At 44.8% G+C, this 25751-nt stretch overlaps 1 protein-coding gene across 1 annotated transcript in view; it reads left to right on the forward strand.

Annotated features, from left to right (window-relative positions):
- The window catches only part of FER1L6 (fer-1 like family member 6), a 144447-nt gene that overhangs the window by 82037 nt on the left and 36659 nt on the right, over nucleotides 1-25751 (forward strand). Inside the window, exons 22-31 of the mRNA XM_081498956.1 lie at nucleotides 1220-1354; nucleotides 5411-5560; nucleotides 14281-14391; nucleotides 14657-14818; nucleotides 16162-16342; nucleotides 17770-17996; nucleotides 19579-19701; nucleotides 22044-22083; nucleotides 23625-23737; nucleotides 24763-24894. Coding sequence (XP_081355082.1) covers nucleotides 1220-1354; nucleotides 5411-5560; nucleotides 14281-14391; nucleotides 14657-14818; nucleotides 16162-16342; nucleotides 17770-17996; nucleotides 19579-19701; nucleotides 22044-22083; nucleotides 23625-23737; nucleotides 24763-24894 — 1374 coding nt within the window. The remainder of the gene's footprint in view (nucleotides 1-1219; nucleotides 1355-5410; nucleotides 5561-14280; nucleotides 14392-14656; nucleotides 14819-16161; nucleotides 16343-17769; nucleotides 17997-19578; nucleotides 19702-22043; nucleotides 22084-23624; nucleotides 23738-24762; nucleotides 24895-25751) is intronic.

The following is a 25751-nucleotide window of genomic DNA, read 5'->3' on the forward strand; positions in this document are numbered from 1 at the left end:
TTTTGAGTATTTGATGACACAATTTTATTTGTTAACAAATGAAGAATCACTAAATCTCCCTCATCTTCAGTTTAGCCTTTCATTGGGCTTCCCAGGTGGCACAGTGGTAAAAGTATCTGCCTGTCAATGTAGGAGATGCAAGAGACACAGGTTTGATCCCTGAATTGGGAAGATCCCCTGCAGGAGGAAATGGCAACCCACAGACTTCCCTGGTGGCTCAGATGGTAAAGCGTCTGCCTACAATACGGGAGACCCGGGTTCAATCCCTGGGTTGGGAAGATCTCCTGGAGAAGGAAATGGCAACCTACACCAGTATTCTTGCCTGGAAAATCCCATGGACGATGGAACCTGGTAGGCTACAGTCCATGGGGTTGCAAAGAGTCAGACACGACTGAGCAACTTCACTCAGTATTCTTGCTTGGAAAATTCCATGGACAGAGGAGCCTGGCAGACATGGGGTTACAAAGAGTTGGACATGACAGCACAACAACAACACCAAATGGAGATAATATTAGCATCTACTTGGTGAGGATGGATGAAGTTAGCAGTTTGGGCCAAAGGATCCAGGTTAAATCCTGGTTCTGCCACATGCTCACTCTGGACAAGTGAGCACTGGTTTGTGTTTCCACCTCCCAGAATTGTTGGAAAGTTTGAGCAAGACAGTGTATGTGACGCACCGCAGCCAACACACAGTACATGCTCAATGATGGGTAGCTGGTGTCATGATGGAAGCGAGGGTTAAGCTGAAATTATGCTTGCAAATGCCTTCCCTGGTGGCTCAGATGGTAAAGAGTCCTCCTGCAAAGCAGGAGACCCAGGTTCAATCCCTGGGTAGAGAAGATGCCCTGGAGAAGGAAATGGCAACCCACTTCAGTATTCTTGCCTGGAGAATTCCAAGGACAGAGGAGCCTGGCAGGCTACAGTCCATGGGTTCGCAAAGAGTCAGACACAACTGAGTGACTTTCACTCACTTAAACTCATGCTTGCAAATAGGGTGACAATCAGGTGGGGTACTACTTATGAAACTTAGGTAAACTCCTCCAGGGTAGGGAGTCTGTCTGCCTAGCATCCGGTACTTAGTAGTATGTTAATTTCCTTTGTTGCTTGAATGTTGAACGAGCGAGCAATGAAGATGTGGATGTGTCCTCTTTACCCTTCCTGGAGCCCCCTCCAACTCAATGGAATGAGTGTTGGCTTCTCTCTTGGCCCCACCTTACAGGTCATTCCCCAGACCCTCTCCCCCACCTGGAACCAGATGCTCCTGTTCAATGACCTGGTGCTGCACGGAGACCAGAAGGAGCTGGCAGAATCCCCACCCTTAGTGGTGGTGGAGCTGTATGACAGTGATGCGGTGGTGAGTGTCTCAGGGCTGTGCTGACCAGGGTTCACCAAAACACTCTGTTTTCAGCCACTTTCCTTTCTTTAACCCACCTGGGACAGTGCCTGGACGCAGTCCTCACCTGGGAAAAACACTGATTTTATAGAACTAGGGAAATCGGTGACGATCATTTGTTTTACTACAAGTTTTTTTTTTTTTTGCTTAGATTACCCTTTGGATTGCAATTAAAATAGGATCTGATTCACAAAAGTTCAATCAACATTCACTTCTTTAGGAATATAATTTAATTATTAAGGCCACTCACAGTTGTCCCCAGTCCCCAATGAGCTCTATATTCTATTGCTGCTAGTAAAAAAAGTCCATGCCTTTTGAAAACAGAAGGTCTTTACTGACCTCCCTGGCTAGAAGCAAATGGATGTACTGTCATCGATTCAGCCTTGTAACTGGAGCTTCTTATTTTGGTTGTTGCTTACAAGCCCTGAAACAATGCGTTTATCTCCATCTCATTTCTGTTATGATATTAGCCAGACCACTTCCTCTCCAAAGATGTCTGTGATATGAAATGTTGGGCAGATTCAAAAGCTTACTGGAGGATTTTTTTTTAATCACTGAAATAAATCTTTTTCTTTTTTAAACTAAGAAGTCTAAAGGGAAAGGCAAAGGCTTGTTTTAATGTTTTCTTTAATGTCTTTACCTCCTCTGGAGATTGCAGAAGCACAAATATATTAAGTATAAGAGTTGTTGCAAGAAACCTTCCTAAAGCCTCCTCACCTCCTCAGAGCAACCTGGCAGCTCCGACCTTCATCCAAGGTCAGGAGGAAATTAGAATGGGAGAACTGGAGAGCATGAAGCCCCTTCTGGTTTTGCAGGAGAGGAAACAGAAGCCCAGAAATGTCAAATGCCTTGTTCAAGGTCACAGCTGGCTGGAGGCATGGCCAGAACTTGAATTTAGCCTCCCGTGTCCACTCTTTCGGAGAAGGCAATGGCACCCCACTCCAATACTCTTGCTTGGAGAACCCCATGGACGGAGGAGCCTGGTGGGCTGCAGTCCATGGGGTCACTAAGAGTCGGACACGACTGAATGACTTCACTTTCACTTTTCACTTTCATGCATTGGAGAAGGAAATGGTAACCCACTCCAGTGTTCTTGCCTGGAGAATCCCAGGGACGGGGGAGCCTGGTGGGCTGCCATCTATGGGGTCGCACAGAGTCGGACACGACTGAAGTGACTTAGCAGCAGTAGTCCACTCTTTCCTGCACAAGTGGAGTGGCCATTGTGACTGTCTCCCTTTAGACATACGTATTCAGCTTCTCCTTGTCACTCTCTGGACTCCATTGCCCCATCTGTAAATTTGGGCTAGGTGGTATATTTATGGGCTTCCCCAGTGGGTCAGTGGTAAAGAATTCTCCTACAATGCAGGAGCCTCCAGAAACGTGGGTTCAATCCCTAAGTCAGGAAGATCCCCTGGCGGAGGGCATGGCAACCCACTCCATAGACGTGTGTTCTGCTGTGCCTAGAATATAGACTTTCTGTAAAGAAGGTCACAAAATAAGCACCTTTTTAATAGAGTCCATAATAACATGATTCCAATCTTAAGTATTTTTATTTGACAACAAATAACAACAATCAAGGGCTGCCCAGGTAGCTCATCAGTGAAGAACCCACCTGCCAATGCAGGAGACATGGGAAGTGCAGGTTCAGTCCCTGGGTCAGGAAGCTCCCCTGGAGGAGGAAACGGCAACCCACTCCAGTATTCTTGCCTGGAAAATTCTATGGGCAGAGAGAGGAGTCTGAGGGGCTACAGTCCATGGGGTTGCAAAGAGTTGGCTACAACTTAGCATGCACGCGCACACACACACGCACACATAAATATACACAACAGCAATCAGTCATCATTAAAAACTGAGACCCACCCACTGGACTACAGTGGATTTCCCTTTGTCTGTTTGCTTTTCAGACCCTCTTCTAGATCTCCATTCATTGATTGCCTTCCTGGGCCTCACCCCAAGCCAAACTCTGTCCAGAAAAGCAAGCCTACATTCTCACATCTAAAGGAAAAGAAAATGTAGGATAAAAAGAAAATATGAACTTTTTTTTGCACTTTCTTCCTTGAGATATGTGTTGATGTGCAAAAGATTCTGTTCACACCCATGGGCAGCAGCCATCACAATCCCATGGTGATGATCAAATTTTAGATTCTGACTCCCCAGGACCTGGCTTCCAGTCTCAAGCTTTCTCTCGTTACCCAGTGCCTGTGCCCTCATTCAAGTCTGCCAGCTCTGTAAGAAATGAATTTGTATTTGGCATGCAGGTTGCTTGAGTTAATGTTTACTCTTTTGTTTCCAGGGCTCGTTTTAAGTTAGTTTTTCTGAGCTAGGATTATGGACAAAATAATTATGCAGCAGATCATTCATTTCATATCCAGCTGCCCTAACTCCACTCATCCCCAGAACAGGTCTGACAGTACCATTGGATATCAGCAGGCAGCTTCGTTGTTTGTTTTTCCCCTCACCCACTTCCTTTTACAGCCGGGAATGCAAATGCTGGTTCATGAGTCCAAAGGCAATGAAGCAGCACAGGTGTTAAAACCCAGCCTCAGCCAAAGAGAATATGGGCACTGTCCTTGGACTTGGAGGTCATTTATCCAAGAGTGAAAGCTCTTTCACTCTTGGATCAAAAAGAGCTCGGATGAGTTCCTGCCCTGTGCCAAGGGAACATAAGTGAAAGTGAAGTCGCTCAGTCGTGTCCGACTCTTAGCGACCCCATGGACTGTAGCCTACCAGGCTCCTCCGTCCATGGGATTTTCCAGGCAAGAGTACTGGAGTGGGGTGCCATTGCCTTCTCCGAGGGAACATAGCAGTGAATAAAATAGGCAATCCTGCCTGCCTGGGGCTTATATCACAGCAGTTCTTGAGATAAACAGCAAAGCAGCCCCATGCTCCAACCCCAGGCTGCTTGGGGTGGAACCAGAACTGGGAGCAGGCACTAGGAAAAGACAGGAGATACACCATCAAATAGTTCTTCAAGAAACTTACATACAAAGCCATTCTAATACTCTTTTACTACCAAGAACAATCGGGCAGAATTGCTCTATTACTTAAACATGCTGATCTTTAATCACCATCATATTACTATGTGTGTGCTGTGCTTAGTTGCTCAGTCATGTCTAACTCTTTGTGACCCCATGGACTGTAGCCCACCAGGCTCCTCTGTCCATGGGGATTCTCCAGGCAAGAATACTGGAGTGGATTGCCACTGAGCACTGACTGTTTACCAGCTGTTGTGCAAAGCACATACATTATTACATTAATCGTCATGGCCCTATAAACAATGTACCTTTTTTAAAAAAAGAAATTCAGGCAAGCCTTTACTGGGGCCCCTGCTGCAGCAGTATGGGAGTGAGAATCAACAGATTCCCTTGATGACTTGCTCCCTGAGAAGGAGGAGTGAACTTGTTCCTTATATGGGGAGAGGGTAAGACTGTCCTTAGGTGGTTTGCCCATCCCTTAGGTGATGTTGTGTGCAGGGAACATGCACAGTACCCTACTTTTGCTCTCAAAACAATGTACTTTTAACCCCTTTTTAAGCATGAGAATCAAAATGAGTAAATGGTCCAAGACCAGAGATTTAGAAAGTAGTAGATTTGGTGTCTTCGACTCATGTTTGCCTGGACTTCAAACTTGTGTTCTCAACCACAATGGTGCCCTGCCCTAGAGATCTTTCAGAATGTGTGCTGGCACTTTATTTTTCTTTTCCCTTTCAGTCTACCCTGGGTGATTATCTTCATTCCACTGAGCTCAATACACTGAGAAAAGAGATAACCCTTAAGATGGTCTTGAGCCAGGAAGCCCCTGAGATGACCTTAGAGTTTTCCCTGGGAGCCCAGATAGATTCCATTGCCCCCCGAGCCTATGGAAAGGGACTAGAGGGGCTTAGCAGAAGAAGACAGTGAGACAGTAGTTGGAGGAAGACATGAGGTTGACAGTTTTGTGAAGATTAACTACAAAATCACACCGAGGCACCAGATAGGTGACCACCAGGGACAAAAATTCTTATCTTTTCTGCCCTAGGGGAAGCCAGAATATTTGGGTGCCACTGTGGCTGCTCCTGTGGTGAAGCTAGCTGACCAGGACTACGAGCCCCCCAGGTTGTGCTATCACTCCATCTTTTGCGGGAACCTCTCTGGAGGGGACCTCCTTGCTGTATTTGAACTCCTGCAGGTAAGTGAACCAGAAGTGACATCTGCACTAGCCGTCCATCTAGTCTACCTGGCCAGAGAAGCAGCCTCACGAGAGGTGCACGTCCATCACTCTGTGCCCAGTCCCTCCCTGCTGTCCTGTGTCTGGAGACAGCTCCTTCTGGGGATCCGGGAGATACCACTTAAGAACTCAGGTGACCAGCTATTCCCAGAGCCCCTGTGCTGCAAGTCAGAGTCCCAGGATGAAAGGTCCTTGTGGATTTGGCCAGCAGAGCTTGAGAAGCCCTATGCTCCATACAAACCATATGAGGATATGAAAGGGGAAGGGAGCAAATGTTTGTGGATGCTCCCATGTGCCCCGTGTTGTGGTTGCTGCCTTACATCCCTCTCATCACACTGAAATCTCCCTCAATCCTGTTGAGGTAGGGATTATGATTCCCATTTTACAGATGGTAAACTGAAGATTAATGTAATTGACTGACTTACCTCATCAGGCCGCTAGTCGGTGGTTGAACTGAGAGCCGAACTTCAGACCTTTAAAGCCTTCTGCTGCTTACACTGTATCACAAAGTTTCCCAAAGACCTCAAGTTCCTAATCTGTCCTACTAAGACTTTGGGGAATTTATGAACATGCATCTAGGGAGAACTTCTCAGCAATCATAGGCAGGATACTTCAGGAGGGAAGCTGAGTCTGGTTGAATCATCAAGGACCAAATGGGACAGAGAGAGGACCTGGGAAGAAATGACCCGGTGAGCCTGCATCAGAGAGGTTTCTCTCCCTGACCATCCCATTCACTGGGGGGAGATGGTACCTGCCCTTTGGATCAGATCAGTCCCTCTCTAGGAAAGCCTGTTTTCCAGAAATCCCAGTGTTAGAAAAATCTCACCTGGTGCAGAAACTAGGAAGCAAGCAATCCTAAGACACAGCAAGCGAGTAAGAGGGAGGGTGTTAGAGGTGGATCCCATGGGTATGGATCTTGTTCCCATCACTTACTACTGTGCGACCTTGGGTTAGCCACTTAGTCTCTCTCTGTTTAACCTGCAAAACTGGAGATGATAATTAATCTCCCTAAAGTGCCTGGTGTGAAATCAACATGTAACAAATGCTACCTATTTTATTATTATTAATATTATTATACCATGGAATAGTAAAGCAGAATATCTCAGTCAGTTCAGTCGTTCAGTCATGTCCGACTGTTTGCGACCTTATGGACTGCAGCACACTAGGCCTCCCTGCCCATCACCAACTCCCAGAGTTTATTCAAACTCATGTCCATTGAGTCAGTGATGCCATCCAGTCATCTCACCCTCTGTCATCCCCTTCTCCTCCTGCCCTCAATCTTTCCCAGCATCAGGGTCTTTTCTAATGATTCAGTTCTTCACATCACAGGTGGCTGAAGTATTGGAGGTTCAGCTTTAGCATCAGTCCTGCCAATGAATATTCAGGACTGATTTCCTTTAGGATGGACTGGTTGGATCTCCTTGCAGTCCAAGGGACTCTCAAGAGTCTTCTCCAACACCACAGTTCAAAAGCATCAATTCTTCACTGCTCAGCTTTCTTTATGGTCCAACTCTCACATCCATACATGACTACTGGAAAAAACATAGCTTTGACTAGATGGACCTAGTCTAGTCCCATCTATTTCAGGTGAAGAAAGTGAGCTGGATAGAAAGGCAATGGCTTACTTGATATGGCAGGTTGGAGCCTAGGATCCAATTCCCCGAAGAGCTGGAGGGACTGGAGAGTATAAAAGGAAGGGTACAGCTACTGGGTTAGACACATTTGTACTCAAATCCACACTGCCCACACGTGCAGCTTGGGAATTGCTTAAGACTATAGAGATGAGCTCTGAAGTACAGCTAATCAGACTTTGATTGTGGTCTGGTTTTTGCTCCATATAAGGATGAACTTTTTAATGCTGTAGTGGCTGCCTTGGAGAAAGAACAATCTATCTGTCAGGGGAACTGAGACTAGACAAGCTCTTAAAGGGCCACAGTAGCAGAAACCCAGGCATCAGCTTCAGTTCTGCAATGACTGTAGTCTAGGAGGGGAGGAGAAGAGGGCTGGTGAAATCTTTGTGTTACAAATCTTAGGCTCTAGGATTCCAGGATGCCCAATCAGATGAAAGTTTAATAGAACCAGCTCTCAGCAGATAGATGTGTGCTGCGCAGAAATGTTAACTGCTGTTAGCACTGAACGAGTGACCTTCAAAACCAGCTAGTCCAGTCTTTCCTCAAGTGAGGGTCCAGGTGATTTTAGGCTGTCCATGAGTGATTTTAGGTCACAATCCAGTAAAGTATTAAGTAATGTTGAATTGATATTGGTGGAGTTTTGCTTTTTTTTCCCCCAGGTTTTTTGATATAATTGACATATTACTTTGTGTAAGTTTAAGATAGACAATGTGGTAATTTTATATATGTATGCATTGCAAAATGATTACCACAATAATGTTAATGAACATCATTTCACATAGTTAACCTTGTGTGTGTGTGTGTGTGTGTGTGTTTGTATGAGAAAGAGAGAGAGAGAGAGTGACAGAGAGAGAACTTTTAAGATCTACTCTCATAGCAATTTTCAAGTGTACAGCACAGTATTGTAACCATAGTCACCACGCTGTGCATTAGATCCCCAGAACTTACTCATCTTCCAACTGCAAGTTTGTGCCCTTTGACCACCCTTGCTCACTTTCCTCACCTCCCCACCCCTGTCAATCTACCAATCTACTCTCTGTTTATGTGGTTTTTAACTTTTTAGATTCCATGTAAAAGTGATGTCATACAGTGTTTGTCTTTGTCTTTGACTTACCTCACTTAGCACTGTGCTCTCAAGGTCTCTCCATGTTGTTGCAAATGAAACTGTGCCTGTTTTGATCCTTCTAACTACTTTTAGAAGAAAGTCTCATGCCCATCTGTGTATAATCCCTCTTTCAACTTGCAACCTTCCTTTTTAAGGAAGCACAGGCTTCAGTTTCAATGCCCCTAAAAAAAACATCAATATTATCTACAGGAACATTTCCCTGAATCTACTTGTTGGAACAGCAGCCCCTCCAGACAGAGTGAAAAAAAGTTTAAGAAATACTACACATGACATATTCCAATAACATTGTTTTGTTTTCATTGATTTTCTTTTTAAAGTTACTTTCCATTGATGGCCAGTGGCTTTTGTTTTACTTAGCAACCTGAAGTTTCTTTTCTGAAAATGAAATGATATCTAATGAAAATGTTTACTAGATAACAGCACAAATGATAAAAGTGGTAGCTATTGTTGTTTAGTCATTAAGTCATGTCTGACTCTTTGCAACCCCATGGACTGCAGCATGCCAGGCTTCTCTGTCCTCCACTATCTCCTGGAGTTTTCTCAGATTCATGTCCATTTTGTCAGTGATGCTATCTAGCCATCTCATCCTCTGTTACCCCCTTCTTTTCCTGCCCTTAATCTTTCCCAGCATCAAGGTATTTTCCAATGAGTTGACTCTTCGCATCAAGTGGCCAAAGTATTGGAGCTTCAGCTTCAGCATCAGTCTTTCCAATGAATATACAGGGTTGATTTCCTTTAGGATTGAGTGGTTTGATCTCCTTGCAGTCCAAGGGACTCTCGAGAGTCTTCTCCAGTACCATAATTTGAAAATATCAATTCTTTGGAGCTCAGCCTTCTTTATGGTTCACCTCTCACATCTGTACATGACTACTGGAAAAACTGTATCTTTGACTCTACAGATCTTTGTCAGCAAAGTGATGTCTCTGCTTTTTAAGTGGTAGAAGAGGGACTGATGTGAGTAAACCAGCTCTAGTATAATGCTCTCATTTTACATGCAGAAAGCTAAGGTTCAAGTCTGGCTGGATTGGATTCAGTCAACTGCTCTTTTCACTGCACAAATCTTCCTGAAGGACGTCCCTTAATCTAGGAGTCCCCCAGTCTCCCAGACCATAGACTAGTACCTCCTGTCAGATCAGTGGTGGCATTAGATTAGAAATAAAGTACACAATGAAAGTCATGCACTTGAATCATCCCCAAACCACCCCCCCCATCCATGGAAAAATTGTCTTCCACAACAAAACCGGTCCCTTGTGCCAAAAATGTTGGGGACTGCTGCCCTAATCCATCAGTGAGGGCTGGACCAGCGGATCCCCACAGGTTCTCTGAAGGCTGGGTTTTCTCCCAATGCCATGGTCCCACCTCTGATCCACCCTCCCTCCCTCCCTCCGCGATGAGCCGGGTGGACTAGTGCAAGATCCTACTGCTTCCTGACAGCAGGGTGGATGGAGGCAGCCTTGTCAGAGGCAAGCAACCTAAGCGACACAATTCATTAGGGTTTCATTAGGACTTCCTCTCAGCTGATTCCTTGTCCAAAAAGTAATTTGATCATCAACACAACTGTCTCAGCAGGTGGGTCTCATACAAGCGGAGCAGGCAGGAGCTGGAAAATTCCTTCATTGTCACCTGTGGCTCTCAGTGTCTATCTGTGAGTGGTTTACCTCCAGCCTCTCCTTCTCCATTACTGAAATGCTGCCCTGTCTCAGAAAAAGGGTTTGGTACCTGGGTTCTTCGAAGCCCCAGACTGAATTCCTTATATCCATTTTCCTCCCCTACCCAGCTAGCTGCCCCGTCCTCTCAGTCCTGGCCCACTCCCCCCTCCCTCCCCATTCTCCCAGACTCTCTGCTTTGAGAATTCGGACTCAAATATAGTTCTTCACTCTGGGTCTATATCCATGCCTAGGCCAATTGTTCTAGCCAGATGATTGTCCCTGGTTCCCATAGACCCTCCTTTTCATCAGGATTGTTCCACCTGCCTCTTTCCTGGTCTCCTAACCTACTCCTCTTTTCTTGTTCACTCAATTCTCCACATTCCTTCAAGAAGACAATTCCCTATACTACTCTCCTCTTAAGAAATGATCAATGTCTGTCTGCTTCTCACCTCCAAGAAACTTTCCTGAAGTCTGTATTTTTGGAACATGAGTTCCTCTGCTGCTGCTGCTGCCAAGTTGCTTCAGTCATCTCCGATTCTTTGTGATCCTATGACCCCTAGCCCGCCAGGTGTCTCTGTCCATGGGATTCTCCAGGCAAGAATACTGCAGTGGGTTGCCATGACCTCCTCCAGGGGATCTACAGTTAAAAGAAAGTTTGAGAAATTCTTCATTGTATTATATATGCCTCTTGGGGCCTTGAAATGCCCATTACCATAGTGAAGACTCTGAGAAGTCAGCTACGAAGAAACTTTTGAAATGCTTCTTTGAAAATCCAATGTTTTTGAGTAAAAAAATTTTTTTTTGCATGACAACTCTTAATATTTCATGAAAAGAAAATGTAGCCCCTAGGAGAATGTCAGGTGTCCATAGCTTGGCATTTAAGCTCTCCCCAAATTAATTTATCTTCAGACTGCTTTTTCAGTCTCACATGTCAGCACAGTTACTCTGCACATACTGTGGCCTCTTTACAGCGGACTATTCTGAATTCTCAGACCTCACCACACAAACATCCTCCTCTGTTTCTAGCCACACTGTCATCCTGTTCCGAAATGTTTCCCTACTCTGCCCATCTGGACCCCTGCACTCTACTTACTATTTAGGAAACTGATCATCACCACCATTCAGGACCAGAGTGGCCTCCTCCAGGACGCTTTCCCCCTCCCCCACCTCAATCGAATGTTTTCTTCTCTTCCAACTGATGTCACTTTGCCTCTTTTTCTGTTTAATCCAGGCTTTGATAAAGTCCATTGTTTACAGGCTTGTCTCCCTTAATCTGTAGTTTTTGAAGGCAAGCTCTACTTCACCCATTCATTCGTGCACTTAAGTAAATATTATCGCGTATCTATTTTGTCCCAGAACATTCCTAAGAATTCATCAATGAATAAAACAAACTCCCTGACCTCATGGGACTTGTATTTTAGGGAAGGGAAGATAATGGACAACACTATGTAAATTGTAACATAGCAGCAGTGTGGTAAATGCTGAAGAGAAAGGGAAAGCACAGGAAATATGAAGCAGATGTGGGTGTTGTGGGAGGGGGCAGAGTTAACACTTTAGGCATCCAGGGAAGGCTCCCTGAGAAAGTGGCATTTAAGACAAGACCTGAAAGGGGATTTAAATATCCTTCTGGGATAGTTTCAGGAGCTAGCAGTCCTTGAGCACCTGTGTACCATTGGAGACTAAGATGATTGAAAGTTGAGCCTTAATCGTTGCAAAGGTCTGTCAATTTCCAGTTTACTTTTATTCCCACAGAACTTACTATGTGCCAGAAAGCATTGCCAAGTGCTTTGCATGCTGCCTCATCCATTCTTCACAGCAGTTCATGAATCAGATATCATTATCTTTACATATGACAGAACTGAGACTCAGTGACACTGTGTGACTATTTCACATTCCACAGCTGATAAGTGATGACACGCAAGACTTGTATCCAGCTATTATACTGAATGAGGGATAATGGAGGTGTGGATGATGGGCTGGGGGAGACAGAGAAAGGAGCAAGGCTTCCGAGCATCAGTGATTTTTCAGATAGGCAGGAACTGAGACTAGGGTCCTACACGACTCCAAGTGTGGCACCCCCTTAAAGTCTGTGCCTGGGTCCCCTGTCCTGTCCTGCAGCTGGAACTCCTTCAAGGTCCTGTTTTGTTAGATATGTCCTGGGATATTAGAACAGTCTGGCTTTTGGACCAACTTATCCTGATCCTTTGCACTTTGCCTTCGTAACAGTTCTTTATCATACCCTGGTCCCAGGTGCTGAGTAACCGTACACTATGTGGTTTTATAGGCCCGCAGCCAACCCATTTCACTCTGAAAAACCTGGGAGCAAAGTCACTCAACCTCCACCATGCTGTGGGATCCTTCAAAGTTTTAGTCGCTCAGTCATGTCTGACTCTTTGAGACCCCACGAACTGTAGCCTGCCAGGCTCCTATGTCCTTGGGATTCTCCAGGCAAAAATACTGGGGTAGGTAGCCATTCCCTTCTCCAGGGGATCTTCCTGACCCAGGGATCTAACCGTGTCTCCTGCATTGCAGGCTGTTTCTTTACTGTCTGAGCCAGCAGGGCAGCTTAAACTCTTAAGGGCATCATTGAGGTGCTTCTGGAATGAGCTTCTTTAGGGCATTTCCCAGGTCGACATCTCAGCAGCCCCAAAATGACCATACACATGGTACTTTTCAAAGCGCATGTAACAGCACCATCCTATGCCACCATCATAGCTGTTCTGTGGCTTTATCTTTGGAACCACAGGAATATTAGCTTTGTCAGAGAGGTGATGTTTTGCAGCCTGGATAGCTCACCACCAGGCAGTGTTCACATCATCTTTTCCCAGCTTCTTTTTCTGGTCTGGCTCATTCTGCAGCTTCATTATCTTGAGTCTACTTGGCATTCCCAGTGACTGCTGCCTTTTTTTTCTGGGCTTCTTTCTAATTAACTGATCCGCATCTGCTGTTGCCAGCTAGAATATGTCTGCAAAAAAGAAATGGTGATATGTTTGTAGTTTGCAGGTTTTGATGAGCAATTAGACTTTTTCGAGCATATGGAGCTAATGTGTCAGTCAGCCAATAAACATTTATCAAGAATCCATTAGAGTTGGAGCATCACTTGAGGGTCTGAGAAGGAAACTCAGTAAACAAAGGCTTCCTCTTGGCCAAGTCAGACAAACTCCCCTATGAGGAAAACCTCCAGCTCCAAAGCAAGGGTCAGCTGGTCCAATATCTGAGGCCCAGAGAAGGGAAAGGACTCAGGCAGGGTCACACAGCAGAGCCTGGTTTCTGGACTCAGTACACTAAAGTCTGCACTCAGCCTACTGAGAAGACACACTGTGTGCCAAGGACTGAAGGGTAGAATGGCTCTGTGTGTGTGCTGTGTGCTAAGTCACTTCAGTCATGTCCAACTCTTTGTGACTCCATGGACTGTAGCCCACCAGGTTCCTCTGTCCATCGGATTCTCCAGACAAGAATACTGGAGTGGGTTGCCATTTCCTACTCCAGGGGATCTTCCTTGCCCAGGGATCGAATCCACGTCTCTTAGGTCTCCTGCATTGGCAGGCAGGTTCTTTACCACTAACGCCACCTGGGAAGCCCCAGTGGCTGAGACCAAATCAGCGGCGTCTTCTTAAAAGATGTGTGCGCTGAGCTGGGTCTTGAAGGTAATGCACGGTGGCTCACCCAGGGAGAAGGCCCTTTCCATAGGAGACTTTCTAATTCCTTTGTGTGAGAGTTCAATAAAGCACAGTGATTGCCTTCCTGCAGTTTCATTCACTCCAAAGGCACAGGAAATGACACCCTTCGTCCCAGAGGTCTGCCTCCAGAAGACTTCATTTTCTGTTTCACTGATTATGATGTAGTGTCTGTGTGGTTGACTGAATCTCCTGTAGTGCATACTAGGGGAATAGTGAAGTCTCAGAGGTTGGAATCCTATCAGAGTCCCTCTGCCATTCCACAGCTGGAGTTCCCGTGCCATTTGATGAGGTTATGAGGCTCCATCTACTTGTCTTTTTTGCCTCCCTTCTCTACTGTGAGCTCACTGAAAGCTTATGAACCTATTAACTCCTGACACATTTTAAGTGCTCACTAAATGCTGGATTACCCTCATGAATGAATGTGTTTGTTGAGTAAGAAACTGTGATAAAAATGCATCGTCTTGATTTACATTTTAAGCCAGAAATACTCCTTTGGTTAAAACAGTGGCAGTCTTTCTCATGAGGTGAGTTTGTGTGGCAGCATTCATTTTTCTTGCCTCTCCTGATTTCTAACCAGCCTTGATCTGTATGGTAGGTCCCTGCGTCTGGGCTGCAAGGGCTCCCTCCCTTAGACCCACCCGATGTCACCCAGACCTACCCTGTTCCTGCCAGCATCCGGCCAGTGCTGAGTAAATACCGCGTGGAGGTAGGGGGCTGGGAAGGATTGGGCTGTTCTTTGGGCCTAAGGGCACTGGTGCATTGCGATCACCGCTGTGTTGTGTGAGGGGACTGGTGGGGTCCGGGGGGAGACACAGCTGCTCAGAGAGAGCCCTCGAGGAGCCGCACCATCCCTTCCTGGAAGAACACACTGTGGTTCCCGGGCTGGGGCACCTGACATTCCTACCCCTGAGCCACAGCTGCTGACCCCTCCCCGGGCCTTTGAGTGACAGTCCTAACCGTTCTCTCTTCAGGTTCTCTTCTGGGGAGTCCGAGAAATGAAGAAGGTGCAGCTCCTCTCGGTGGATCGTCCCCAGGTCCTCATCGAATGTGGTGGACGCGGCGTCAAGTCCTGTGTGATCCAGAGCTACAAGAACAACCCAAACTTCAATGTCCAGGCAGATGCTTTCGAAGTGGTGCGGGTCCCCTCCCCCTACCCCCAGGCCCCTTCATGCTCACTCCCTTCATTCCCTAAGATGTAACTCGCCCCTTCATGAATTTGGGGGATGTTAGAGTTTCAGGTGTCCACTACTCACAAGAAACAACAGTCTAATTCGGTGAAAAGCCGGAATGTCAGAATGAGATAAGACAGACTTTTGTTGTCATTTTGTTTTTAAAGCTTCCAGGTGTCAATCATTTAGTAAATCAAAGCAGGTTGACAGTGGTTCCTGAAGTGTGGCCCCTGAAGTGTGGCCCCAATTCATCACCATCACCCAGGAACTTATTATAAATGCAGATTCTTAGGTCCTGCCCCAGGAACACTGAATCAGTCTGTTAGGGGTGAGCTGGGGCCCAGACAACTCTGGTTTAACAAGCTCTGTAGGAGACTCTGATATACACTGACATTTGAGAACCACTGGCCTGGAAGATACTGTCACAAAACTTACTGTCAGATGTTTTAAAAATTATTTGTACATAGCATCTCACCAGTTTTCATTTGAACTTACGCTTCTAAAGTGATATTTGATACCTGTGCTTTTTGTTTATTTCAGTACTGTTTTATGCTCTGATTTGGAACTAACTGTGAAGTCAAAGTTTGCTTTGTCTAACCCAGTCAGCTCCAATAGACACAGATTTTCTATTAGTAGAGTGTTTGTCGCTCGGTCATATCTGACTCTTTGCAACCCCATGGACTATAGCCCACCAGGCTCTTCTGTCCATGGAATTCTCCAGGAAAGAATACTGGAGTGGGTAGCCATTCCCTTCTCCAAAGGATCTTCCTGACCCAAGGATTGAACCCAGGTCTCCTGCATTACAGGCAGATTCTTTACTGTCTGAGCCATGACTAGAATTAAAGAATGGGTACTGTGTTTTCGAACCTTCCACACCAGGCTTTGTTGAGCCTGGAGTGGGGGAGGTCACCAGGGTAAAGAAATGGATGGGACGCTGGTCCCTCAGCTCCATCTTAAGTGGCTCAGCTTTCATCTGTTTTATATCCTGGATCTGTATTTCTCTGAGATGAGAATTTGGATAAACAATGACAAAGAGGATTGAAGACAACTGCCATAGAGACTTGGGGAGTGTGTGATCTTTGCAGTTTATTTGTGGGTTGAATTGTTAGTGCCATCCCTCATATGTTGCATAATGACTCTCTGACTTGAGAAGACAGTGCTCCAGACTCTGGACAGCTGCAGGCGTGACCCGGAGGGATAGGGCAAGGCAGGCTCAGAGGAAGGATGGGTGCCTGGTTGGCTTTGGTCCTGCTCCCAGACAGGTCAGCTCAGGTCATACCCCATTTCAGCCTCATCTCTCCCTGCAGGAACTGCCTGAGAACGAGCTTCTGCACCCACCCCTAAGCATCTGCGTGGTGGACTGGAGAGCTTTCGGGAGGAGCACCCTGGTGGGCACTTACACCATCAACTGCTTAAAACAGTTTTTGTGTAAATCCAGGGAGTCCCTCGGCCTCACCTCACAGGTGGACGGAGCCCAAGGTGGGAAAGGTAGGAAGATTCTAGATCCTGGAGCTGCGGGCTACAAAGTTGTGGTACCTGTAGGTGCCCACTTGGGACCCCAGCACAAAACAAATGCCCCAAGGTCAAATGGATCTTTCTGAAGAATTTGCTCCTGTGGTTCCCTTTGATTCTTACCTGCCAAGTTCTGACCTGAAGCCTGACATCAGGGTCAACTCTTCTAAGGAGGGTTCTTTGTGACTTGAACTCCCTTCTGCCCCTGCATGTGTGAGTGCTAAGTTGCTTCAATCGTGTCCAACTCTTTGAAACCCCATGGACTATAGCCCGCCAGGCTCCTCTGTCCATGGGATTTTCCAGGCAGGAAGACTGGAGTGGGTTGCCATCCCCTCCTCCCCTCCTGCCCCTACTCCCTGACATTTTCTTTGCTTGATATTACTGGAATTTCTTCTGTTTGGGATCCAGGTGCAGGGTCGAGTCCATTGGGTGATATGGTTCTTGCTGTACAGGCATCACTGGTCTCTGCAAGATTGCTCTCATTATATTCACTGGCCCCTCCATGCTTTATTCCCAGCCTCCTCCCCACTGCGTTTCCCCCACTGCCGATGCTTGTAAAATCTAAATCTATTTAATTAACATATATTATATGATAACATATATTATATAATATTCACGTGGTTTTCCACTTTCATCACTCAAAGCTATGTTTTAAGATCTATCCATGTTGCTATTGTTACTTTCACTTGTTACCCCGATCTGGTGCATCTACCCTACATTGGTTTCATTTTCCCCTCATATTGGACCGCTGGGCTGCCTCCAGCTCCCCACTTCTGCAACGTTGTGATGGACATCCTGTGTGTGTTCACTGAGGGAGAATCCTGTGTAGTAGTGAGATTACTGGCTCCCATGTAATTTTATTAAGTACTTCCAGAGTGTGCTCCAGAGAGCAGTACTGGTTTACATCAGTCTACACTAGTCTATGCCAGTCTATTCAAGTATACTCCAGTCTATATCAGGCTCCCTATTATGCACATGCACTCATGTGGCCAGAGTTCTGCCAACACTTCGGGAGTTCACAGACCTCTGGAGTTTCTAAGGTTTCCCCTGGTTAACACAGTGGGAGAGGGTGATCAACACAGAGGATCTGTCCACTAAATCTTGATAAATATGACTCCTATAACTGCGGTTATTTAAAATTATTCTGAGGGATTAATAATAAGTACAATCATTTGTTGATGACCAATTATGCCCCAGACACCTTACATCATGATCTCATTTATTTCCCAAAGACATGGATATTTTTACTGTCCTTTTATAAGTATGGAAAATGAGGCTCAGAGTTGTTAGGAACTTGTCATATTTGAATCCTGATCTGTCTGATGGCCAGTATTGGGTCCTTGAAATGATCACCCTGTATTGTTTGTAGCCAAGTTGCCTGATCCAATGTCCTTTCGTTTCAGATATTTCAGATTCATCAGTTGACACTGAGCCATCTGAGACCCTCAGCTCCACTCAGGAGCAACCAAAAGATCATGTCTTTGTGGATATTGAGCCGCCTCCCACAGTGGTACCTGACTCAGCCCAGGTTCAGGCAGCCAACCTGACTGACATCCCTGACTCGTCCCCTATGCTGGAGCCAGAACACAAACCTGCAGCCCAGGAGCCACCAAAAGATGGAAGAGCTAAGGTCAGAATGTTATCCGTCTTCATATATACAAGGCACATTAGAATTTGCTGACGAGGTTCTAGATACTAATCCTCCCACCTATTAGTTGTGTGACCACAGCAAGAAACTTCACATTTCTGAGCATTAGTTTCTTCATCTGTAAAATGGGGACACTGATACCCACTTCACGGCATTGTCGTAGAGTCAGATAAGTCAGTGTATGTGAAATTAAAGTGTTAGTCAGATGTGACATCGTATTTAATTGAACAGAAATACTTCTCTACTCATTGGCTTGGAAAGAAAATGATTTCCTCATCTAGGCTTATTCCACAAATATTTTGAACCTACAACCTACTTTGTATAACATCTCATGGGACCAAAAAGATGCATCTTCTGGATTCTAAATAGAAATGAGACTTATCCTCAGTTAGCTGAGATTCTGGAAGGGGAGATAGATAAGTATACAAGACCATAAAACGGGGGCAGGAGTAATCTTTTAAGTCATAATTTTGAATGCAAAATCCTTTTGTATCTACCAATTGACTCAAAGAAGAAAGCAGTTTTGAGAAAGTCCTAAGAGAGGGCCCACCCAGCAAATGGTAAAAGCTGAAATAAGAGGCAGAGTGAGATAGATGAATTGATATTTTCTCAGAATCTTCCCATCTCATCCAGGCTCATTGCGACTCTCTGACAACCCACAGGGTTCTCTCCATCCCACCAGCATTGTACCTATCACTTGTGTTGCAAATCTCAGTTGAAGTGTTTATGCCACCATAAAACTGTGGGTTTCACCAGTTCAAAGATGATTTTAAAAAATATCTCTATCATGATGAGGTTTGACAGAAAACAACAAAATTCTGTAAAGCAATTATCTTTCAATAAAAAATAAATTAATTAAAAAAAATATATCTTTGGATCTGCTGTACCAGATAGAGTGCCTGGTACATCGTAGGTAGCCAGGAGACGAGAGCAAACAAATGATGCTTACAATGTCATGATGAATCTTCCCTGACACAACTGTCTTCTCCCTAAATGCCTACTTTCTGCTGTATGTACATCACACTGCCTCTCCATCTCCCAGTCACTTATGTTGTAGGTGTCATGTATTTGTACCTGTTCCGATCAGAAATGATGCTAAAGGGGGATTATCTACATTATGCCACTTAATCCTCATGACAGTGAAGTGAGCAGGTATCATTGTTCCTAGCTGAGGAAACTAAGAATCACAAAATTTCTATTTTTGTTTATGTTGTGTTTAGAAGTTCATTCGCTTTCCACTATACCACGTTGTATCATGTAGCTTGCTTGTCTCTTCCACTCAAGTCAAAACTTCTCAAAGGTGGGGATTGTGTCTAACCCTTAGATTCCCATATCATCCATGTTATATATCTCATAACTACTCAATAAATGCCAAATGAATGGATGACAGATTATTAAACTTTTATTTATTAAGGGGAACGGGGAGCTGTAATCACAAAACCTGCCGATACCTCCATCCATCTCCTGAGGGTACCCATGAATCCTCTTCCTTAGTAAACTGCTCACCCACCAGCATACAGATTCTTGCCACCGAACTAATAATCCATCCCTCATTCCTTGACAGGACGCCAGGAAACCTTCCCGGAGGTCTACTAAAAGGAGAAAGAGGACCATAGCGGATGAATCGGCCGAAAATGTCATTGACTGGTGGTCAAAATACTATGCCTCCCTGAAGAAAGCACAGAAGGCAGGTTCTTTCTTGGCTGTGACAGTCATGTGCTTCGATAAACACACAGCACCCTTTCCCACCCCCCTCTAAAATCCTGCATTAGTCCCTCTTTTCGGTTCCACTCTAGATCGGCTCTACTTGGGTGTGGTTCTGTTAACTGCTGAAGGGTACAAGCCTGGAAGGACCAGGATCCAGAACTGCAAACTCCTTACTTTCTGGCTGGAGCTGGCCCTAGGACACAGGCTCTGCTGTAGATGCTGGCAGGATGTTATGTCTATCATGGCATCCAGAGAATCTGCCCACCTCAGGCAGGTCCAGCCAGGAGAAATAGGGTCTCTAGACAGGTGGGCATTAGTGAAGGGGGCTTCAGGTTCACCTAAAGACACCCAAGTTAAAGCGTTCTCCAGCCAGATTCTAAGTTCATGGGGGAAACTATCAAAGTAAAGGCTGGGGTCTTGGCCTTAGCAAATGGCAATAATCAGCAGAGCCTCATGCACTTGGAATAAGAAAGGAATTGAGTTATAAAGTCAGAGAACCAGTGGGGAGTGGGTCTGGAGATTTAGGCAAAAGCTCAGTGGCTGAATTTGGTAAGACTTCTCATCCTTGAGTGAAAATGGAAAGGAAATTTATTCTGATGTTATCATCACATTCTATTGAATAGGAAGTCTTCTGATTCTTTATTTGGAAAGATCGTATTTCTTTTTTTCCCATTTTTTTTTTTAGAGTATAATTGCTTTACAGTGTTGATTTAGTTCCTGCTATACAACAATGTCAATCAGCTATATTGTTGTCATTCAGTCGCTCAGTCACATCTGACTCTTTGCAACCCCATGGACTGCAGCACACCAGGCTTCCCTGTCCTTTACAATCTTCCAGAGTTTGCTCAAACTTGCTTAATCAGCTATATGTATACATATATTCCCTCTCTCTTGAACCTCCCTCCCACCCTCCCCATCCCACCCCTGTAGTTTATCACAAAGCACTGAGCTGAGCTCCCTGTGTTACACAGCAGCTTCCTGCTAGCTATCTCTGTTTTACATATGGTAGTGTACATATGTTAATGCTACTGTCTCAGTTTGTCCCCACCCCCAAAATTCCTGCACTGTGTGTACAAGTCCATTTTCTATGTCTGAGCCTGTATTCCTGCCCTTCAAATAGATTCAACAGTACCATTTTTCTAGATTCCATGTATGGGTTGATGTTGTTTTGTTACTAAGTCATGTCCGACTCTTCCTGACCCAGGGACCAAACCTGCAGCTCCTTCATTGGCAGGTGGGCTTTTTACCGCTGAGCCTGCTGGGAAGTCTTATATATATAGTCAATGTCCAACTCTTTGTAACCCCATGGACTATACAGCCCAGAATACTGGAGTGGGTAGCCGTTCCCTTCTCCAGGGGATCTTCCTAATCCAGAGATAGAACCCAGGTCTCCTGCATTTCAGGTGGATTCTTTACCATCTGAGCCACCAGGGAAGCCCATATACATATATACATTAACATACAATTGTTTTTCTCTTTCTGACTTACTTCACTCTGTATGACATATTCTAGGTTCATCTACATCACTTCAACTGACTCAATTTCATTCCTTTTAATGACTGAGTAATATCCCGTTGTATATATGTACCATATCTTCTCTATCCATTCATCTGTCGATGGACAGTTAGCCATGTCCTGGCTGTTGTAAATAGTGCTGCAATGGTATGGAGGTCCCTTAAAAAAACTAAACATACAACTACCATATGAACCAGAAGTCCCACTATGAGGCATATACCCTAAGAAAACCATAACTCAAAAAGACACATGGACCATGTTTCTTCATCCAGGACTCTCCATGAATATTGATATACAGTTAAATAAATAAACAACCAAATGTTAGTCCCTGCCTCTAAACTCCCTCCTTTTGCTGGAGTGGGCGCTAGCCCTTTGGGTGAGTGTGCAGCCCTTTCCTCTTTCTCTGTTAAGCTCCGCAATCCCAGCACAAACCCAGCAACCCAAAATGTCAGCAGGGAAACTCACAGATGCCGATCGGGGTGATGCTCCAGGGATGTGGAGGAACAGCGGGCAGAGGGGTTGCCTTTCCAGCGGTTGAGAGGAGACTACACCTAGAGGACAAGGACTTTGACAGGCTTGGTGGCCCTGGTCCTGGGTGTGTGGGCACCTCTTCTCTAAGGCAGGGCGGCTCCCTGCACTTAAGTCCTAGGCCTTAACAGTGAGGCTTCCTCTGGGGGCTACTAAGGACCATTTGCATATTCTTTTAAAATGCTGAGGGCTGAGATAATTCAATGAGAACTGTTAGCAGTCTGGGTTAATAAATGAGATGTGAGAGTGTCATCATCTTGTTTCCCTCTTTTCTCAAAGGAAAAGGAGAGCAATTCCAAGGAACAAAAAGCTAACACAGGTGAGTGGCTGTTCTGGGGACTTGTAAATGCAGCATAAAGCCATTTAAGTGAGAAAATGATAAAACGGGAGCCATGAGAGCAACCTTGGAGCCCAATGCCCTCATTTCCCAAGTGAGGAAATAATCCTAGGAAGATGACAGCGCTTTCAAGAGGTTGTGTAGCTGATTTGAGCTGGACAGAAACCAGATCCCAGGATCTCAGGTCTCCTGAGTTCAGTTCAGTGCTGAAGTAGATCCATTGGCTCAAGTCTCTACCTTAAAGTCTTCATGCAGAAACAGCAGGGTAAAAATAGAAACAAACTGGGATGGCAGGCCAAAACCAACATGATAAACTTTAAGAGAGGTGACCTGGATTGAGGTTCCAAAACTCAGCTGACAAGGATTGGATAGAGCTGGTTTGGCAGAAGCTCAAATGAAAGAGCCCTGGGATTTGAAATGACCACAGACTTGATGTAAGCCAACAGTAGGTCTTGGCCTAAAACAACAGGAACACCGAGTGCTGCTTGATAACACAAAAGAAGACCAGAGTCAAGTTCAGTTCCTCAGGCCACTCCTATTAGCATATTTAATTCTAAGACCAACCCCAGGACATAAGCAATAGTATCTTGGTTTGCAGATAGTAAAACAGAAGTACAAAGAGGTTGTGCAACTTGCCGAAGTTTATCTGGCTAGAAAATATCAGAGCTAGAAGTCTGTCTCAGGTGATTTTTCTCCAGAACTTGCTCCTAAAAAATTACCAAATAATCTCTCCAAGTACATTTGTGACTTTGTGTAAGACTATTAACCTATTTGAGTTTGAAGATATTTTTTTAATATTTATTATTTTTATTTATTTATTAGGCTGCACCAGGTCTTACTTACAGCATGCAGGATCTTTGATCTTCATTGTGGCATGTGGGATATTTTTTTAAGTTGTAGCATACGGGATCCAGTTCCCCACCCAGGGATCAAACCCAGGCCTCCAGCACTGGAGAGCAGTCTTAGCCACCGGACTACCAGAGAAGTCCTGAGACTGAGGTTGCTGAACTAGACAATTCTCAAGGTCCTAAAGAGACCTGAGGGGGAATGTATCTCAAGCTTTGGTGTCACTTTATCCTGGGTCTGTTTTTTACTAGCTGGGTGACTGGGCAAATTACTCACCCTCTCTGTGCCTAGTATAATGATTTCTTGCATGTGGCAGGAAGGCCAGCACATTGCTAGCCCCAGGCATCTGCTGACATTGCCCTGATACTTGAGTGGAATCTCCTCTGCTCCTGCAGTGCATGGTCTGTAGGACTCAGGGCAGAAATCCTACAATGAAATGTTACAATTTCTCCTTTTTTTTTTTTTGCTGTGCACCTAACATGGGGAAATCTTAGTTCCCCAACCAGGGATGGAAACTGTTCCCCCTGATTAAACACTGGGCCACCAGGGAAGTCTATTCCCTTTTTAAAAGAAGGGTCATACACATGCCAGAGCAAAGGAAAAGAGGAAGCTTGACCTTGTCTCTTCTCATCTAAACAGCCATAAGAAGTCTAACCATTTCCACTAAATATCCACAGAGGCGAAACCAGATGAGGTAGTGGTAAATATAGACAGCCCAAAGAAGAAGAAAGACAAAATACTCAAGAAGAAACCCAAAGAAGATGAAATCCCCAACCTGGCCGTCTTGCAGGTGTGTGGACACAGCCACCTTGGCCATGGTTAGGGCGGGAAACTCAGAAGGGGGGTCCTTTTAGTCCTTCAGTCAACTTCAGAATGCCTTTGTCTGAACTGACTTGCTTTGTCTTTGTTATAATCACTGATGCAAAGTAACAAACTGACGAGCATGCAAGCCAAGATAGTAGAGCTTGTTCTTCTTCTGTTTTCTGCATGCCCATACTGAGAAGGGGCATAATTTATATTGGCTAGCCTGGATCCAGCAACGTAATTTACAGTGTGTGAGTTCCCCTGGGCTCACTTCTTGGGGCTTGACATCATCATGCAGATGTACACAGACTTGAAATAGCAAGAGTTTTAGCTCTTACTAAAGTCAGCTCCATCAGACCAATCCTAACATTAGCCAGAGGTTGTTAGCTAGAGGCAAACTGATGGATATGAAAATTGGGAGTACGAAAATTATGTACCTAGATACTGAATTTAGCTAAGTTACTTTGATGGGAAATTTGAAGAAGTGATCCAATTATATCACTAAACCAAAAACTCAATTCAGTTTTCCATTTCTAAAATATACATGTAATTTTCTACTTGGAAAATTCACGGCTATATGCATTATAATAAAAGCAAATATTCCATCACTTCATATGCTTTAAGAATGAAATGTTTAATGAACAGTTTTTAATTTGAATATCCTCAAAATATGGCAATCTGTATCTGAAAATCAGTGACATCAATTAGCTATAAAACAGTTTGCCACATTTATACTTATATATTACATTTTTTAAAAACTTTGATTTAGCTATAGTTCTTAGAATTTGAAAGTTTATTGGAAATGTTTTATATATTTCAGAGTGGTAGCTAGTTCTAGGAATGTCAAGTCAATCATATTTCTTATTTTGCTAAAGATAAATTAACAGTCCCTCTTAGGTTTTTCCAAGAGGTGTATAGGAAGACTGGTTTTGGAGAATCTTGACATTTTTCCATTAAATCAATCTTAGGCTTTCCTTCCTCTAAGCACTCTCTCCTCCCTTCTTCCTATAGATATATGATGGGGATCTCGAGAGTGAATTCAACAATTTTGAAGACTGGGTGAAAACCTTTGACCTGCTCAGAGGCAAGTCTATGGAAGATGACCAAGGCCTCGATGGAGACCGAGTCATAGGAAAGTTTAAGGCAGGTTCCAAAGTTAACTCTTTTATTTGGCTTTCCTGTCTATAAATATCAGATATGACTTAATTCTGTGGGACTGTGGGGTGCAATGTGTGTAAGGAAAATCCTTGATCTCTCTGCAAGACCCTCCCTTTCTAGAATTCCACAACACCAAGCTCTAGTCTTTTAAACTATTTGATTTGTGGCCGGTAAAGTGGATTGGAGCTCAATCTGTGGAACATGAGGAACCAGAGTCATTACCTAAAAAGATCACTGAGTTTTGCTCTCCTTTCCCCACCCCTGGCCTCCCAAATATTTGATTGACACAAACCTACCAGCTGAATGATTAAACTGATCAAACAACACAAGCCCTTCATCTGGCTGACTTATGGTGTCAGCCTCACAAAGTAATAGGTGACACTTGCTATGAACCTACTGCATGCCTGGGCCCTTTATATGAAAGAGATGTGTTGGAAATCACATGGGCATTGCAGCTTGCCAATCTGGACTTTAATTCCTCATTGTGATACCAACTAGCTTCATGATCTTGAGCAGTACTTGACCTCCCTGAGCCTCCATTGCAGCATCTAAAAATAGAAATACTGCAGTCGGAATGGAATGAGATAATGAGAGAAAATGCTAGCTTAGCATCTTGCATGTAAAAGGCACTCAGGACCCCATCTGATGCTCCTATTCATGTTTCTCATATAACAGCCCACTGAGAAGGGTGTTGCTGTACCAACACTGATTCACTGATGTACCATGAAGAAGTGCAGATGCAGGGAGGTTATATGAACTGCCCAAGGACACCCAGGGGCAAGGGTAGAGCTACCCCAGGTCCTGTTGGGTCCCAGGCTGTGGTTCATTCCCAGCACTATGCC

Source organism: Giraffa tippelskirchi, chromosome 6 (genome assembly GCF_054371585.1).
Source record: "Giraffa tippelskirchi isolate mGirTip1 chromosome 6, T2T-mGirTip1v1.2.pri, whole genome shotgun sequence".
Lineage (NCBI taxonomy): Eukaryota > Metazoa > Chordata > Mammalia > Artiodactyla > Giraffidae > Giraffa > Giraffa tippelskirchi.